This window comes from Sus scrofa, chromosome 9 (assembly GCF_000003025.6).
Source record: "Sus scrofa isolate TJ Tabasco breed Duroc chromosome 9, Sscrofa11.1, whole genome shotgun sequence".
In the NCBI taxonomy this organism is placed as follows: domain Eukaryota; kingdom Metazoa; phylum Chordata; class Mammalia; order Artiodactyla; family Suidae; genus Sus; species Sus scrofa.
The window spans coordinates 56,718,335-56,737,475 of record NC_010451.4 but is presented as its reverse complement, the minus strand read 5'-3'; the positions used below and the strand labels follow the sequence as shown (position 1 = coordinate 56,737,475).

Genomic DNA, 19,141 nt, shown 5'->3' with positions numbered 1-19,141 from the left:
TCAGATGTTCGTCATAAATCCGTATTTGCATACAAAGCTTATTTCAAATATTCCCGGTAAGTGTTTGGAACAGATTTGCTTGTTATCATATGGTGAAGGGAAGCTAGGCCATCAGATGTGCATGACAGTAACCTTGTAGCAAGGACGACCACCTAAATTAATAACCTCCCCGCCTTTTCAGAATTCTAAGACCTTCGTACAGCAAACATACTAGAGAAGCTGGTAAGTTGTATGTTTTGAAGAAAGGCATAAGGATTCTAAGTTTTTGTGTAGTAATAAAAGTCTCTTTTTTTAAAGGTGACTTTGAGCACAGGAAGTCTGCATATGCATATTTATTAACATCATGAAGTTGGAGTAAGAATTCAGAGCTCCAGTCTTTGCCCAGTGCTTCATTAAGCAGTTCTTCGCCTCATTATAATCAGTCTCTCATATATTTCTAGGATGATTTTCCAAAAAGTGTTATTGCCATGATAAAATATTTTTCTTGCCTTCTTGTGCAAGAGTTGGCCAGATCTGGCTGACTGCAGCATCATCTGGAGAAGTTTAGAAAGAGAGAGTCCAGCTCATCCTCTGCCTTTGCAATTGATAGAATCCAGCATTTCAGGGATGAGACTCTGGAATCTTTTTGTCTAGATCCTTCAGAGAAGCTGATAAAACCAGTTCATAGACTTTGGGAATTGTAATTCTTCAGCTTGAAGTCTTTCATAGGCCCATCCTATTGTTTGAGGCTTTCCTGTCTTATAGTTACTAGTCCTTGAGCATGTCCTCAGTTTCTCTTGCCTCTGGAACATTTTCAAGCTGTTTTCATCAGAAATGCTTTTATATTTATTCTAGTAGTAATAGTATTCTCTTTCTCTCTCTCTGTATCTATATAAAGGTTTTTGATGTTTATTGCCAAATTTCTTCCTAGAAGGTTTGCTTTGATTTAAATGCCCATCTTTTTTTGAGGTATAATTCACATACCATGCAATTCACTCATTTATTTTTGTTTTTGTTTTCGTCTTTTTGCCATTTCTTGGGCCACTCCCGCAGCACATGGAGTTTCCCAGGCCAGGGGTTCAGTTGCAGCTGTAGCCACCGGCCTACGCCAGAGCCACAGCAACGTGGGATCCGAGCCGCATCTGCAACCTACACCACAGCTCACGGCAACGCTGGATCCCCAACCCACTGAGCAAGGCCAGGGATCGAACCCGCAACCCCATGGTTTCTAGTCGGATTCGTTAACCACTGCGCCACAATAGGAACTCCTCACTCATTTATTTTTTTCTTTCTTTTTTTATTACTCACTGAATTTGTTACATTTATGGTTGTATAATGATCATCACAATCCAGTTTTATAGGATTTCCTACCCACAACCTCAGCGCATCCTCCACCCTGCAAACTGTCTCCTTTGGAGACCATAAGTTTTTCAAAGTCTGTGAGTCAGTATCTGTTCTGCAAAGAAGTTCATTCTGTTCTTTTTTCAGATTCCACGTGTCAATGAAAGCATTTGATGTTGGTGTCTCATTGTATGGCTGATTTCACTTAGCATGATAATTTCTAGGACCATCCATGTTGCTAAAAGTGCGGTATTTTGTTCCTTTTAATGGCTGAGTAGTATTCCATTGTGTATATGTACCACATCTTCTGGATCCACTCCTCTGTCGATGGACATTCAGGTTGTTTCCATGTCTTGGCTATTGAAAATAGTGCTGCAATGAACGTTAGAGTACATGTGTCTTTGCGAGTCATGGTTTTCTCTGGATAGATGCCCAGGAGTGGGATTGCTGGCAATTCACTCATTTAAAGTAAACAATTCTGTGACTTTAGTATATTCACAGTTATAAAACTATCACCACGTTCAATTTTAAAATATTTTCACAACCCTAAAAGAAACTCCATACCTCTTAGTCATCACCCCTTAATTCCTCATTTCATCCCAATCACCGGGCAACCACTTATCCACTTTCTACCTCTTTTGACTTGTCTTTTCTGCAAATTTCATATAAATGGAATCATTCAATATGTGGTCCTTTGTGATTAACTTCTTTCACTTAGCAAAGTTTTCAAGGTTTATTTTTATTGTAGTGTATATCAGCATTTCATTTCATTTCTTTTTTTTTTTTTTTTTTTTGCTCGGGGGGCCCACAAGTCAAGTCAAAAACTGCTGAGTAGCAGAGTGGGATTTTGGTAGTTTCATTTTGTTGGAAAGAAAAAATTGGAATTCAGGGCCCACCAAGCTTCCCTAGGCTCCCTAGGAAACACCTTGACATCTCTGTTGCCAGCCCTGCAAAGCTAAGCTCCTAGGGCATGTGAGGCTTTAAGGCCCTGGTTTCATTCTGTTCCTTGATCCACCCGCATTTACTTTGTGAACATCCCTCAAGTCGAACACTAATGAATTGTGTGCTTTTCTGTAGGTCTGTGATACACACTGTTTGAGGCTTCCACCTGAAATCTGGTGAGAGCAGAATGGAGGACTTCTGATAGACTTCTCTTTGAAATTGCCTTCACGTTTTACCAGCCAACCAGCTCTTCTTTGTAAAAAAGGAAAAGGCAAACATCAAAGTTTATCATTCTTTAGAACTCGCACTGAGTGCTGGTTCCTTTTGAACTCTCAAGGATATTAGTGTAGAATTGTCAGGCTAAGACCTCCGACATGTCCTTAGCCTGGGTTTTCTTTTTCTTTGAGTAAGAGTTCTTTTGAATGACTTGGTGGGCTTCTAATGCATTGCTAACAAACTATCAAATGGGATGGGAGGATCGGTCTTTGTTTTTTGGTGCATGAATGGTTCTTATATGATCTTGGAAAATACAGCCCACATTTCTTGGGTTGACACAGAGAAAGATTTGCTTGCATGCCCCTTTTGAGGTATGAAGAAAGGAGTGCTACAGACCTGACTGGAAAAAGTAGCCTTTGTTCAAGGAAGAGAGCCCCTAGTTGATAGTCTTTGAAGCCCTTTTTATGCACAAGAAAAGTAGGAGGAATCAAGGCCTAAAGTGAAGATTTCTGTGGGGGAAGTGGAAGGCAAAGGGACGCAGAAATGGAGAAGAAAGGATGGCCGCAGTGACCGTTTCAGACCTACTTGAGAGATCTTATTCCTTGCTTGCTTTTGTCATCTTATGTTTTCTAATCTTTTTCTTTTCTCTCTCTTTTTTTTTTTTTTTTTTTTACCTTAGTTCAACTCTCTTCTGGTTACATAAGATTGTCCTTGTTGTTGGCCAGAAACAACTTAGGAACATTTCTTTAGGACATGTCCTACAGTGGTTTTCAGATTGTAACAGCCTCGTGATATTAAAAAGTACTGCTTTCCCTGACATTCATTTGCCATTGTCTGCTCATTATCCAGTTTCTGAAGATTTTTCTGGAAATTTTTTTCCAGTGGCCTAAAATTTTATCTGGGGTTTTTCTGCGATCTTGTACCCTTCATTGTTTGCTTCATTTATAGCAAATGGGAAATGTGAATACCTGGAGGGCCCCACTGTGATCACTTTTTTGTCCATTATCTTTACTCTTGACCTCTCTGCTTCTACGGAAATCTTCCAAATCCATACCTGCTTGATTGAAAACTTCTTTTTTATTCGGAACCTAGTCAGTGTTTCTTATTATGACTTTTTCAATTTGTCGAAAGCCTTTATGAAAGCCTGGTTCCCTGATTATTTACTTTCTCATAAACCTTTGTTTCTTTCTTTCCTTTTTTTTGGATTTTCTAGGGCCGCTCCCGTGGCATATGGAGGATCCCAGGCTAGGGGTCCAATCGGAGCCCACGGCCACAGCAACGCGGGATCCGAGCCACGTCTGCAACCTACACCACAGCTCACGGCAAAGCCGGATCCTTAACCCACTGAGCAAGGCCAGGGATCGAACCTGCAACTTCATGGTTCCTAGTCAGTTTCGTTAACCATTGTGCCACGACAGGAACTCCTAAACCTTCGTTTTTTAGGCATATTTCCCTTCACTGAAATTGTGCTCATTTTAGTTCCTGGTGGAAGTGAATACAAAATGATATTTTAGTCCTGCTATTCTACCCTCACTTGTAGGTTTCCAGGAGTCCTGTAGCTGGGCTCAGAGTGGTTTCATTAGATGGGACTGAGCTCCAGCAAAGGGAGGAACCTTGGGCTGACCAGACCCAGGGTTGTGGGCAAGTCATCACTCTCTCTCTGGTCATTTTGACCTTTGTGACCTCTAGCCCTCCCCCAGGGCTGAGGTGAAGTTTGGATTAATAGTGTCTGCCAGGGCGTGGGGACCCTGCAGGGCAAGGGGAGGGTGTTGCTGAGAGTTTTCACTTCTCATTCCCATTTTTTCATCAATGTGTAAGAATTTGTTGTGAATTTCTAAAATTGAGAAACTGGATTTCCCGTCGTGGCGCAGTGGTTAACGAATCCGACTAGGAACCATGAGGTTGCGGGTTCGGTCCCTGCCCTTGCTCAGTGGGTTAACGATCCGGCGTTGCCGTGAGCTGTGGTGTAGGTTGCAGACGCGGCTCGGATCCCGCGTTGCTGTGGCTCTGGCGTAGGCCGGTGGCTACAGCTCCGATTGGACCCCTAGCCTGGGAACCTCCATATGCTGCAGGAGCGGCCCAAGAAATAGCTAAAAAAAAAAAAAAAAAAGAGAAACTATGCGGAGGATTATTTGGGGTTCCTCTTTTTTTGCAAGAAAAGAGGAATTTGTGCTGAAATCTGTATAATTCTGTTATTTGCCCATTGTGACTTCCCCTTCCAGTTCGTGCTCACCATTTAGAACCAAATTCAGTATGTTTTGTTTTTTTTTTCTTTTGAGTTCTGAAAGTATGTTTTCTAGAAATCATTGAAGTATAACATCTCAACTTGTCATTGCACACGAGTGGATGGTACTAGCTCTCACCAGCTCTGTTACCCTGGGCAAGTCACTCAGCCCCTCTCTTGCCCAGTCTCTCCCCTGTAAAGTAGAGATAATAATGTACCTACTTCCTAGGTTCTTGTGAAGAGTAAATGAATTACATGTAAAGTACTTAGAACATGTCTAGTGCATAGTAACTGCTATACAAATGTTAGCTAATACTGTTTTGTAATGTAAAAATCTTATCTGTTAATGGTTCATGGTGCATAGCTAAAGAACACTGTGGTCCAGTATTCTGAACATAATTGAAAACCATGTGCCTGGAATTTCTCTTCTAGTTCTGAAATTCAGTTATTCTATGTCATAGAATTGGATTCCTGGAGTTCCCGTCGTGGCGCAGTGGTTAACGAATCCGACTAGGAACCATGAGGTTGCGGGTTCGGTCCCTGCCCTTGCTCAGTGGGTTAACGATCCGGCGTTGCCGTGAGCTGTGGTGTAGGTTGCAGACGCGGCTCGGATCCCGCGTTGCTGTGGCTCTGGCGTAGGCCGGTGGCTACAGCTCCGATTGGACCCTAGCCTGGGAACCTCCATATGCCGCGGGAGCGGCCCAAGAAATAGCAACAACAACAACAACAACAAAAAGACAAAAAAAAAAAAAAAAAAGAATTGGATTCCTCATAATCTTACATTCCCCTTTTTATAATTTAATGATTTAATGAACATATTTTTTTGCTGTATCCATAGAGTGAAATCACTCTTTTCATCTACCAAGTGGAATCTAATCTTAAATATGACTTAAGGAAGGTTTCTTTTCTGTTTCTTGACGTAAAGGTGTTTTTATATTGTGTACATTAGTTACAATTGTTATCTACTATTAAATAATTATGGCTCAGTGGGTTAAGGATCTGATGTTGTCATTGCAGTGGCTCAGGTCACTGCTGTGGTGTGGGTTTAATCCCTGGCCTAGGAACCACATGCCTTGAGTGTGGCCAAAAAACCCCCAATAAACAAACAACAACAACAACAGGAATTCAAACAGCACTCCTTTCAATGGAGAATAATTTCTTCATAAGTGTTCTTAAAGGATTTCTGTTTTATATCTGGGTCAGCAAAAGTCACCAGATCGCTGTGCATAATTGTTCAAAGAAAGGTGAAAGATCAAATAAGCAAAAATAAACCGTTGCCTGTGTATCAAGCCAGAGAGCTTTTGGGCCCAGCCATTCCCTGTTTGCCCCAGGAGAACCTCTCTGTGTATCCACACTTTTGCCCTAGCCCTGAGGCAGGGCAGCTGGCCAGCCTCCTGGCCCTTGGTATCTGCTCCCAACCCAGCCTTCTTGTGCTGCCGTGAGGTTTCCCCATTACTGACAGCACTGGGCAGGCTGCTGTGTTCCTGCCTCACAGTGTTGGTGGCTGTAGGCACAGACAGCGGGGGGCTCAGGACAATATGGGGTGGGGGAGGGGAGGACAACAGAGAAATTCTGCTTCCCTTCCCCCTGTCGTGACTGGTCCCCTCTGTTCTGCCTCCGGAGCCCATCCACAGCTCCCTCCCAGGGTGCAAATCAGCCTCTTCTGTTTTCTTTCTCACGGTTTTTATATTCATTTTGCAAATCCGTCAGCTTCCTTCTAACTTCTTTCTATGGTGTGTCTCATGTTGGATTTCAGGGAAGGAGTTAGCAGTTTCTGCTGGTTAATTTGTAATGCACCAGAAAAGTCTGTCTGTAAGTGTGCCATCTAGAATGTGGTCCACTTCTTTCCATTTAAATAATGATGTATCTGGGAGGCGCCACCCCAGTACAGAAACCTCTGTTGCATTCTTAATGTTTCTGAGGTTCATTAATGTGCCAACAATCCTGTGGAATTTAATCACTAGCTACAACACCATTTAAAGTGAAACTGTATTTGTAGTTCACTTTGCCATCCCAGGTATACATCTGCCTTTGACGGTGGGACTGGGCCTCCTCTTCCACCTCCGCAGGCAGGTGATGAAAAGACAGTGTCTTGACTCCAGAATCCTGAGTGGTTTTGGAGAACTGGCTTCCTTCAGCCCAGAGGGCCTGGTGATGGTGGGAACAAGACCGGTGGATGGTGAGGGGGTGGGACTCTGGGGTGAGTGGTGGGATGGAAACTGGAGAAAGGCTGAGGAGGGCAGGCAGTGTGGCGCCAGGGCACTGGGACCTTCCACCGCACCATCTGGCTCAGGACCAGCCTCATTAGTGAACTGCCTGGAAAAACAAGCGTTTCTCTTTCTTCCTTTCTCCCTCTCACCCTTCCTCACTGTCAGTCTTACCATGCAGGCATCACCTGGTGAACTGCAAAGCCAGCTGTCATCTCTCCCACGAGGTTTTGAGTTCCATGGAAGCAGAGTTCTTCACATTTTATGCTTGATGTTCACAAGGCATGAAAAAAATTGCTACCATTTTTCGATTGTTCCTTATGCTATGTGATCCCAAATATTAGGATGTTTTATTGAATCTAAGGTGACTGATGGTAAGACGCAATTATTTTATGTATCACTAAGAGAGAAAAAAGACTTTGTAATTAAACCCCAATACAAGCGTTTTTTGCTACTTAGAATTTTTGTTATATACTTGTTGAAAGAGCTCTTTTAGGTTTATTTAGGGGGGGATTTTTTTTTTTTGTCTTTTGTCTTTAGTCTTTTTAGGGCTACACTTGTGGCATAAGGAGGTTCCTAGGCTAGGAGTCGAATTGGAGCTGTAGCCACCAGCCTATGCCACAGCCACAGCAACTTGGGATCCAAGCCATGTCTATGACCTACACCACAGCTCACAACAAAGCCGGATCCTTAATCCACTGAGCGAGGCCAGGGATTGAACCCACAACTTCATGGTTCCTAGTTGGATTTGTTTCCCCTGTGCCACAACAGGAACTCCTTAGGGCTGCATGTTTATTACATTACTCTTGTGCATACACCAAAGGGAAAATGTAAGTGAAATAAGTTGTTTAAGATTCCTAAAATGTTGTCACTTTCAGAGCCTGACTCTTCGGAATCATTCTTGGCTCAGAGTCATTGATGTTTCTGTGCTATCAAGAGTGTTGGTAGCACAGTGTTTCTGAAAAGAAGGCTCATTGCTCTCACCAGGAATCTCCTCCAAGCAGCCCGTACCCATCCTAGCATTTCTGATCTTTGTGTTTTCTTACTCAGCCTGTGGAAGGCCCATCTTGCCACGTATCTCAGTAATAACAGTGAGCAGTTTGCCATCATTCACGCCGCTGTCTCTTTAACCCAAGTCCCGTAGGTTTGGCTGGCAAGGTCATTTTTCCAATGATGGATGCTTGCTTCCCTAATCAAATTTATGCCCAGCTGCTGCCTATGCCTGTCAGTTTTAAGGCCAAACTATAGTGTCATCTTTTTGAAGACATTTAAAATGGCAGTTACACACAGGGTGTCTGGTGCTGACGATACACGTGACTCAGTGAAGGGAGGACAGAACTAATGAAGGGCTGTGAGCAAGGTCACACATGAGCAGGCAGTGCATCCCCATGCTGAATGCCTCCTGGACGATGGTGACTGCAGGATACTCGTGCTATGAATAGATGCCCCATTCAGAAATGTTTAAAAAGGTACATCAAAGACTTGATGAAATGCAGACTGTTAATTCTTACAACAACCATGCTGGGCAGATAATTTGGATTTTCCAATGAGGAGACTGAGGATCAGTTTGTGGCTTACTAACCACACACCTACTAAACATATGGTAGATTTGGGGGCACAGAGCCCAGATTTGTCTTATTCTAAAGCTCACACTTTCAACTATACAGCACTATTCATTCTCTCTCTCTCTCTCTCTCTCTCTCTCTCTCTCACACACACACACACACACACACACACACACACATACTTCTTAAGGACCTAGAGCAGTACCTGGCACATACTAGGTTTTTAATAAATATTGAAGGTGTAGAAATGCAAGTATTAAAAAAAAAAGAAATGCAGAAATTTCTCTTCCTGAAATTGTGAAGTCTCTAAAATTTTGCATGGTGGGTAAAAGAAAGGAAGATTGGTGACCATCTTCTAGACAAGGAATAGTTTGTGATCCTCAGGTTCTTTCTAGTTGAGAGGAGGAGGGGAAGAAGTCTGTCCCAAGCTAGCAGAGCCTGTCAGCACCTGCCTGTTGGACAGCGCTGGAGTAGCTCCTGGAATCCTCCTTCCCCATTGCCTATAAATCAACATCAGCAGGGCTCTATAAATCATGCAATTAAAAATATAAGAAAGGAAATCAAATATGACGGTTGCTTATAAAGAAAGTTCAGGTACAGGGCATTTGCTATTTGATAAATTTCTAGGTTTAAAAAAATATGAAATGTTTTGAAAATTTTGAAGCTCTTGGAGCTCATCAGTAGTAGAGTAGTGTCATGTGCTAGCTCTGTGCCTAGGGTTTTTACATGTATCATGTAACCCTTACAATATCACCAGGAGGTAATTATTATCTCTGTTTTACAAAGGGTGATACTGAGGCTCAGGAGTTTGAGTGATTTGGGCAACCACTGAGCAGCCAAGCCAGTGGGGAAGACAAGATGTTCAGTTCGGAGTCTATGGGTTTTCTCCTATACCCTGCCGCTTCCCATCTAAGCTTAAGGCTAAAATAGATGTTAGAAACCACTTTATATTCTCATTTTACAGATGAGGACACTGATGCTAGAAGACTTAAAATGACTTATTTAGTAGTGGACTCATGCCTAGAATTCAGTTTTGTTGAACAATTTATTAGCAATAAATAATTGCAGAATGTCACACTGGTGTTTTGAGTAGTTTAGTAGTTACAAAAGCTCAGTAGATCTTAAAACTTTATCTTAAAGAATAAAAACTGGGGGAGTTCCCGTCGTGGTGCAGTGGTTAACGAATCCGACTAGGAACCATGAGGTTGTGGGTTCAATCCCTGGCCTTGCTCAGTGGGTTAAGGATCCAGCGTTGCCGTGAGCTGTGGTGTAGGTCACAGACACAGCTTGGATCTCGCGTTGTTGTGGCTCTGGCATAGGCCGGTGGCTACAGCTCCGATTCGGACCCCTGGCCTGGGAACCTCTGTATGCCATGGGAAGTGGTCCTAGAAATGGCAAAAAGACAAAAAAAAAAAAAAAAAAAAAAAAAAAAAGAATAAAAAATGGGTATTCTTATTGCTGCTTTAGATTCTAAACAGTTTTTGTATTGGCTTTCACCATCTTGGGCTTCTTTATGTGCTAACAGTATCTGAAATTATTAGGAACTGCCACGGTGGGCAGTATTTCACATCTGTATTGCTGAATTTTATGAGCCAACTTCCCGATGTGTAGATGACCTGTTCTCCTATTTTGCTCCACATCTGCTAAGTAGTTATTTCCTTCTTCCCTGCCTTTATCCTTGCCTTATGCAGTTTCTGATATTCTGTGTCATGTAATGTTTACTTCCTTATGCTGGGATTAGAAAAAAGGTATTTCAGTCTGGAGTAAATATCCTGTCCTTTCCCATCTCTGCTTACTTGCTCCTCTTCAACCTTCAAGTTTTACGTTCCCTGAGAAGTCAGGACATCTCTGTTGGGACATCTCTGGACATCTCTGTTGGGATTAGGTGTCTTCTCTTTCCTCTGCACCCAGTCTATACAAATAATCAAGGACCTGCCACGTGCAGATCTAGAGTTACATTCCTTGACTTGAGACAGTGAGATGGGGAGACAGACAGACAGAAAAATGCAATATGATGGAATATCTTTTTTTTTTTTTCCTCTTTCTGTCTTTTTGTCTTTTTTCTAGGGCTGCACTCACGGCATATAGAGGTTCCTAGGCTAGGGGTCTAATGAGAGCTGTGGCTGCCGGCCTACGCCACGGCCACAGCAATGCGGATCCTTAACCCACTGAGCAAGACCAGGGATCACATCTGCATTCTCGTGGATACTAGTCAGATTTATTTCCACTGAGCTGCGATGGGAACTCTGATGATGGAATGTCTTTAAAAAAACAAACAAACTAAAATGTGAGTGTTCATTATGTAGCAGGTCTTGTGCTAAGCATTTTATATGCATTATTTCATGTTCTCTCAATAACCTTATGATCCCGATTTTACAGAGAAGGAGAGGGATTTAGAGACTGACCATGTTTTGCCTGAGGCCCGTTAAGTCACAGAATTGCTACCCTAGTCCAGGTCGAACCCTAGCTCATAAACACCATGCCTCTTGTACTAACCGCTGCCTCTGCACAGATTGGAACACTTTTCCCTGTGTGTTCCCCAGACCCTCACTGGCTAGGCACAGGGAGAGGAGAGCCTCAATGTTGTTAAGTAACAGTTACTTAACAGTCATACAGCCTCTTGAATTCAGTATGCTCTCTCAGAGACTTTGGAATTCAAAATAGAACACAAGGTATGTCCAAAAACTCATCACAAAATATGAAAAATAACCTGTTTATTAGTATAAGATCGATTAAATACATGATATAGTCTTGAATTGATGCAGCGTAATAAAGGAAAGAAATAATATAGAGTGTGGAACAATGTAGAAAGTATGGTAGTATGTGAAATAAACAAGGTTTAAAAGAGATGCTACTTTGTATAGAGTCAATGGCATACTGCTATTTGTGGTTGGAGAATCAGAGAGTATTTATCTTTCTGCTTACATATATATAAAGTATCTTAGAAAGAATAGATAAGAAATTGATAGTATAGGTTGGTTCTGAAGAGTGGCTTAGGGTGGCTAAGGGATTCCAGGTAGAGAGATTGTCCAGTATAACTTTTTGTGCCTTTTCAATTTTGAGCCACTTGAATTTACTATTAAAATATATGTATATATGGAGTTCCTATTGTGGCTCAGCAGGTTATGAACCCTATTAGTATCCATGAGGCTGTAGGTTCGATCCCTGGCCTCAGTCAGTGGGTTAAGGATTTGGCATTGCCATGAGCTGTGGTGTAGGTTGCAGACATGGCTTGAATTCGGTGTCACTGTGGCTGTGGTGTATCCCTAACCTGGGAACTTCCACATGCCACGGGTGCAGCCCTAAAAAGCAAAAAAAAAAAAAAAAAAAAAAAAAAAAGTAAATTAAAATAAAAGAAATAATAAGCATCTTTCTAGAAATGAAAACAAATAAGAAAGGCACTCTGGGCTGAAGTATTTCCTGAGTGCAGGGATGATCCTGTGTTGATGCTCCCTGATCCTGGTGCCTGGCACAGTGTGCCCTTGAGTATTTGTGCAATCTATGAACCAAGTTGAAAGGAAAAATCTCAAATTCCTGTATGGGAAAAGCACTACATCTCTTTTGTAGTATTAATTCCTGCTAAAACTACATGTCCTAAATATAACCATGAACAAACAACAGACACTCAAATTGAGGGACACTGAAAAATAAATGGCCTATGCAAGGTCATGTCAAGGTTATGGGGGGAACTGGGAAAGACTCGTCCCTGTTCCTGATCAGAGGGGACTGACAGTACAGGACAGGACAGTGGGGATGCACCCTGTGTGATGCCAGATTGGATCCTGGGCCAGAGAAAGAGGTGTCTCCTTTCTACAAAGGATGGTAATCATACAATTGGCAAAGTTTGTCTGTGATCTGTGAATTGAGTAATTAGGTAATAGTACTGTTTTCGTGTTAACATTCTGATTTTGATAGTACTTCTGTGGTTATGCAAGAAAATGTCCTTTTTTTTTTTATAAAGGGGCTTTGTGTCTGCAACTTAATTTCAAATACTTCAAGATTAAAAAAAAAGAGGGGGATATTTTAAACACGATAAAATGTTAACATTTGGAGAAACTCAAGAAATGCAGGAATTCTTTATACTGTTTTTGCTGCTTTTCTGTCTGAAATTATTTCAAAATAAACAATTTTAAACAGCACTTCTGATTTGGAACATTTTATGATTTTGTAATACTGAGCCTTTTATGTCCTTTTATTCAACTTTGTGATTTTCTTCCTATAGATCTTTATAGTGATGCTTTGTTCCTACATTTCTTAATATTTGTGTCCCTTTAAAAAGATGTAACAGCTTTGTTGAGGTATAATTTACATACTATACAGCTCCCCTGAGTCTCTTTTTATATGTGCTTAAATAGTATTACTAAATGAGAAAGGCTTTTTTTTTTTTTTTACAAAAAATCAACATTATTATGGTATAATTTACACATGATAAAATTCACGTATTTTAATTGAATGGGTTGATGACTTGTGGCACATGAATTCCCCATGTAACAACACTCCAGTCTAGATATAAGATGTAGAACATTTCTGTTTCTCCAGAAAGTGCCTGCTTTCCCCTTTGTTTATATAGGCACCTGTTGGTGGCAATGGGCATTATTTCCAGTACCCTCTGAATGGAGGGAAGAAAGGCAGGGTGTGTGCAGGGTAAGTGTGTGTGTGGTGGGGTGGTTTCGGGTGGGGGTAAGGTTAGTGGTATTGAGGCTGAGCATGATCAAGCTCCTCAGTGGCTCAAAAGAGGCTCGCAGGCAGTTTGAACAGGATGGTTCAAATCACACATTGTAGATTGAGGTCCTGACATTGGTTGTTACAGTATCTTTTTCTTTTTCTTTTTCTTTTTTTTTAATGGCCTCAATGTGGCATATGCAGGTACCTGGGCCAGGGATTGAATCCAAGATGTAACTGCGACATATGCCACAGCTGAGGCAGCACTGGATTCTTTAACCCACTGCCCTGGGCCAGGGATTGAACCCAGCCTCTGTAGAGATCCAAGCCGAGACCCAAGCTGCTGCCACCTTGGATTCTTAACCTACTGCACCACTGTGGGAACTCCAGTCATTATAGTATCTTTTCTTTCTCCTTTGGGCTTTACTCTGCTTCCAGGTTGGAGCATGTGTAGTCTAAGAATGTTTCCCACTATATTTCTATTAATAATGGAGAAGATTCTGGCTGGGTCCTGGGCAATGATCTTTCTTACCTTTAGTTGAGTGGAAAATAACAGTGTTTCTGAGTTCCCTTCCTGGCTTAGTGGTTAATGAATCTGATGAGGAACCATGAGGTTGAGGGTTTGATCCCTGGCCTTGCTCAGTGGGTTAAGGATCCAGTGTTGCTGTGAGCTGTGGCATAGGTTGCAGACGTGGCTCAGATCCTGCATTGCTGTGGCTGTGGCGTAGGCCGGTGGCTATAGCTCCGATTAGACCCCTAGCCTTGGAATCTCCGTATGTCTCAGATGCAGCCCTAGGAAAAGACAAAAAAAAAAAAAAAAAAAACAAAAAAAAAACAGTGTTTGAAGATGTAGATTTTGTGTATATTGATGTTTATTTAGAAAGGCTTTGGGTTTGTTCACTCATCACTCCTGTATTGACCAAATGGGAAACAAAGTTTATGTTTGTGTTGACCAAGTTGTAGCCCAGAAAATTCTTCCCCCTCTGCCTGCCTTTTCCCCCTTGTGTTGTGGCTTTTATTCTTCTCCTCTTCATTTTGAGTAGGTGATACAGGAAGTCAGTATCTAAACAAGTGTGCAAGGGAGGCATGAGCTGGCCATGCAGCAGTGAGACTTGGTGTGAACCTAACACTTACCTGCATTTAACATCTGGAGGCCTCCTCCTACTTATCATGAGACATAAGAGAACTACAGTCAGCATTTGGGAGGAGCGTTACATCCACCTCACTGTGTCTAGAACAGAGCAAGCATGCAATACACTGTCATTATTACAAATAATTTCTCCATTTTTACCTTTCTGCCCAGGTGTGCTATCTTTTAAAATAATTTTTTTTTTTTTTTTTTGGTGTTCCCATCATGGTGCAGCAGAAGCAAATCCGACTAGGAAGCATGAGGTTGCAGGTTCCATCTCCGGCCTCTCTCAGTGGGTTAAGGATCTGGCGTTGCCTTGAGCAGTGGTGTAGGTCACAGATGTGGCTCCCACATCACTGTGGCTGTGGTACAGGCCGGCAGCTATAGCTACAATTCGATCCTGAGCCTGGGAATCTCCATATGCTGTGGGTACAGCCCTAAAAAGAAAAAAAAAATTATTAAAGTATAATTGATTTACAATGCTGTGCCAATTTCTGCTGTACAGCAGAGTGACTCAGTTATACATAGATATACATTCTTTTTTGTCCATTTTTAAAGTTTTATTGAAGTATAGTTGATTTACAATGTTGTGATAATTTCTGCTGTACAACAAAGTGATTCAGTTATATACACACATCCGTTCTTTTTCGGTGTGTTTTCCTTTCCAAGCTTTTTTCTTTTCCTTGTTGTGGTTGAAACTGTAATTCATTAAAGCCTTGATTCCTTTTCTCTTTTTCCAGGCACGTCGCAGAGAGAGGCCTTTTTGTCTTTCATGAACACGAGCGTGGTGGACAGATGACTGTCCTTCACCCCATGCTGTTCTAGGTGCCTGGGCTGCTGTCCAACAGGGAAGGGATGGATTCCAAAGATGAGAGCTCACACGTGTGGCCTCCATCCGCAGAACACGAGGAGAATGCCACGCAGGTGAAGAGTGGTCTTCTGGCTTGGCACTGATAGCAGCTTTTTAGTTGGGTATCTTTGGCTGACAGAGAAACAGCAGCTTCTGTGTAGTGAGTAGTTGGAAGGAGCAGACGTGCAGAGGTGGCATGTGAGAGTTTCAGCGCTCTGAGTGCTTCATCCACTTAGGTCATTGCTCTTTAGGGGAGCTACATACTTTGTAGGCTGCTCTGCCTCCCCCCGCCAGCTTATTGTCATAATGTCTCACTCCCGTTTTATTTCAGGGTACTGGTGCAAAAAGCCTCAAAAGTATAGTGTTTCTTTTTTGTCATCTAGGAAAGGGTTTTGATTCTTTGTGTGTAATGAAGCAAAAGGCCTGTCTATAAAGAGAGTGGCTTTTCCTTTTCTTTTCAAATTCAGAATGTGAATTTCTGAAAATTGTCCCATTGAGTCCATCACAGCTCTGGAGGCTGTCACTTATTCAAATGCTGCTGTAATGGGTCATCTCTCCCTTTCATATTACCATCCTAACCAGCCACACAGTCTCTTGACTGTTCTTAGCAGAGGCAAACCTCTGCATTTTTGGTATGCATTTGCATTTTGGCAAGAGTCAGCAGTCATAGGGAGCCATATTTTATATGTGGCCAAACTATAAAACTTCATTTGAAAGCCTTATAATTTTAATGCAGTTGTAATTTTCATCCAATTACATAACTGTAGCAATATCAAAATCAGGAAGTTAACTTTGAAACCTTTAAATATACACATTTTATTTAATTTAGGCAGAGTAATAAATATTACAGTAAATAAAAACTGATCACCTAGTATGATTTAAAAGTCTGAGTCTGAATGCTGAAAAAAGTTTCAGAGATGCTTCCAGAAAGATGAATGAGAACACCACTTTGATTCTCATGGCAATTATTTGGAGGGCTACTTTTGTTTGGCTATATATTTTGGTATATTTTGTTTATAAATAAAAATGTAGGGATTTCCTCTTGAGGCTCAGTGGGTCGAGAACCCAACTAGTATCCATGAGGTTGCAGGTTTGATCCCTGGCGTCACTCAGTGGGTTAAAGATCTGGTGTTGCCATGAGCTGTGGTGTAGGTCACAGACACAGCTTGGATCTGGCATTGCTGTGGCTGTGGTGTAGGCCAGCAGCTGCAGCTCTGATTGAACCCCTAGCCTGGGAACTTCCAAGGCCACAAATGTGGCCCTAAAAAAACAAAAAAAAAGAAAAAAAATAGAAACAAAAATGTAGCCTTTTAGTAAATGGGGTTCACATTTGTGCGTTACCAGCTGGTAGACCGAAGAGCTGAGCACCCCTTCTGCACCCTCCCTCTGCAGTGTTCCTTCTCCCACCCAGGAATTCTGACTTAGCAGAGTACCAGGTGATGAAGACCAAGCTGAAAAGCTTGGATAACTTCTTCTGAGGAAATGTTTTTTCCTTTTTAAGCATTGAAACTAGTCCAAGATTTTTATGTTAACAAACAAATTCTAAACTCACAAAATTATCTAGCAGCACTTAAAACTGTGCAAATAGCTTATAATCCTAATTCTTCGATATCCAGACTACATCTTCATGGCCAGATCAGATTTATGTAGAAGCTGGACCAAGCACTTAGTAGAGAAGTAGAAGTTTGTTTTCTTTCTGGGGTGCTTGATTGCATTTGGTCTCCAGTTTTCTTTCTGGAGATTGAATTAGCTTATATCATCTTTGGGATGTACTATTCTCCACTGGAAAAACTGGAATAAAGAAGTTATATCTAAAGCTGAGACAGTCCAAGAGTAAGAATTCCAACCGAAGAGGGCCTAACTTCTCTATCAGCACGTAAATTATTTCTCTCCCAAATGTGTACTTTGGCCATCTCCTGCCTACCTTCAATACCAGGGACCAGGCTGTGTGCCAAACTCGAGCCTTCAAGAGCCTGAACCTCCAAAGCTGACAACTCAGACAGCATTTTACATACCAAGTTTTGGCTTTAGTTTCTGGTAGATAGAAAATAATTTCTCCTGGTGACACAAAAATAGTTGTCCAAAACCCCTTCAAAGGACGTTCTTAGAATTTTTTGTATCTTCACCTAGTTGACAAGGAAGAGTCCTGTTACATTCATTGAGTCAGCAGATGTTTACCGACATGCTTCCAGAACAGCCCTGGAGTAGGAAAGAGTGTAGGAAAGAAAGTGACCTTGTTTTAATGTGCTTGCTGAAAGGCACTTGTAGTTATTAAGTAGAATTTTTATGATCTGTTGGAAGCAATTGGCTATTGAGTCTTGACATATTTTTTCACATTTGTGTTTTGTCTTTTGGTAATGTCATCATAGGTGTCTTCTGTCACCTTTCCAGGTCCACTGAACCACCCCCTCATTACTCCCTAAAAGACATCTGCATTGGACATTTGAGACAAAGCGGTATTTAAATCGCTTGCCTAACCTTGAGCAGCAAATCAGTGGCAAAGTCCTGGGATCCCGCTGTGTAGATGAAGGTGTATCAGTTGTTTTCTTTTAGAAATGCAAGCATGTCATGTTCTCGGTCACTTATGCATCTTTTTGAGACAGTTTTGTTTCACAAGGGTGGTTGCTACGTATTTGTCATTTTTTTGTCCCAGGTGCACTTTGTTCCAGACGCTGGAACTGTGGCCCAGATTGTCTACACCGATGACCAGGTCCGGCCACCACAGCAGGTGGTGTACACGGCAGATGGTGCCTCCTACGCATCAGTGGATGGTCCAGAGCATACACTGGTCTACATCCATCCCGTGGAAGCTGCGCAGGCATGTGAAGGACTGTTGTTTATATAGTTTGTTAATCAATTAATTCACCAGTTACTTTGGTTGACTCTTTGCCAGTCATGGGGTTATTTGCTGGTGATGCAGGAAATGTTCAGCTCAGATTTTGCTCTCGAGCTTACAGCCAACTTGGCTTATTTATTTAAATCAAGTGTAATGAGCAGTTAAAGCACTAGCCTTGAATGAGTTTTTTTCCTCACTGACTGCTGATTGACTAGATTATCAACTTGTTACTTTTCCTAAGTATGAAGAACCGGCGAAAAATGGCATTTAGTTCTGTGTATCTTAATCAAACATGGATCAGTGAAAACATGTAGATTATTTCAGCTAAATGCATAAGCTAGGGATCCTCCTAGCTCATTAACTTCTCTTTACCAATAACTTTGTGATTTGTAGGACTGTAATTGAAGCACAGGTAAAAGCTGTCCAGTTATAGCTACTTTTATTTTTTTGCCAGTGACTCTGAGTGTTAGTTTCTAAATGCAAGACATGAATATTCCCAATATATAATTTTTTTTGGTATTGTTTATACTTTAAATGTCAGAGCACTTTAGAACATATTAAAAGAGAAATCAGTTCCATGGTTTTATAGTAGGATCCTGATTTAAAAAAAAAATTTATCCTCACTGGAGTTCTCATTGTGACTCAGTGGAAACAAATCTGACTAGCATTCATGAGGACACAGGTTCGATCCCTGACCTCTCTCAGTGGGTTAAGGATCCAGCATTCCATGAGCTGTGGTATAGTTGCAGACATAGCTTGGATCTGGCACTGTTGTGGCTGTAGTGTAGGCTGGCAGCTACAGCTCCGATTTGACCCCTAGCCTGGGAACCTCCTATGGAGGTTCCATGCCATGGCTGCGGCCCTAAAAAGACCAAAAAAAAAAAAAAAGGTCCTCATGCAATATTTAATCAAGAGACTCAGATCACTCCCAAGAAGAAATGAGACCCACCTAATAAATACCTTCAAATCTATATAATAAAAATGAAGTTGCTTAATAGTCAGATGGAACTTTTGGAATGTCCCTTTTTAGTTTTAGTCTCTAAATTGTATTAAAATAAGAACATGTAGGTTGTATAAAGAATGTGCCTTGCCCAGCTTTTAATTAATTACTATGTTACTAAACATCTGTATTATGATAGTTTTTTAATGTCAAATCTAAGAAATCTGACACTGGCTGCAATTTTTTTTTT

General features: G+C 41.5%; 1 protein-coding gene across 2 annotated transcripts in view; it reads left to right on the top strand.

The window, feature by feature from the left end:
- PRDM10 (PR/SET domain 10) overlaps nt 1–19,141 on the top strand; it is a 92,218-nt gene that overhangs the window by 12,012 nt on the left and 61,065 nt on the right. For both annotated transcript variants that reach the window (XM_013979568.2, XM_013979567.2), the window contains exons 2-3: nt 15,006–15,189; nt 17,769–17,933. In XM_013979568.2, coding sequence (XP_013835022.2) covers nt 15,121–15,189; nt 17,769–17,933 — 234 coding nt within the window. In that variant the 5' untranslated portion in view covers nt 15,006–15,120. The remainder of the gene's footprint in view (nt 1–15,005; nt 15,190–17,768; nt 17,934–19,141) is intronic.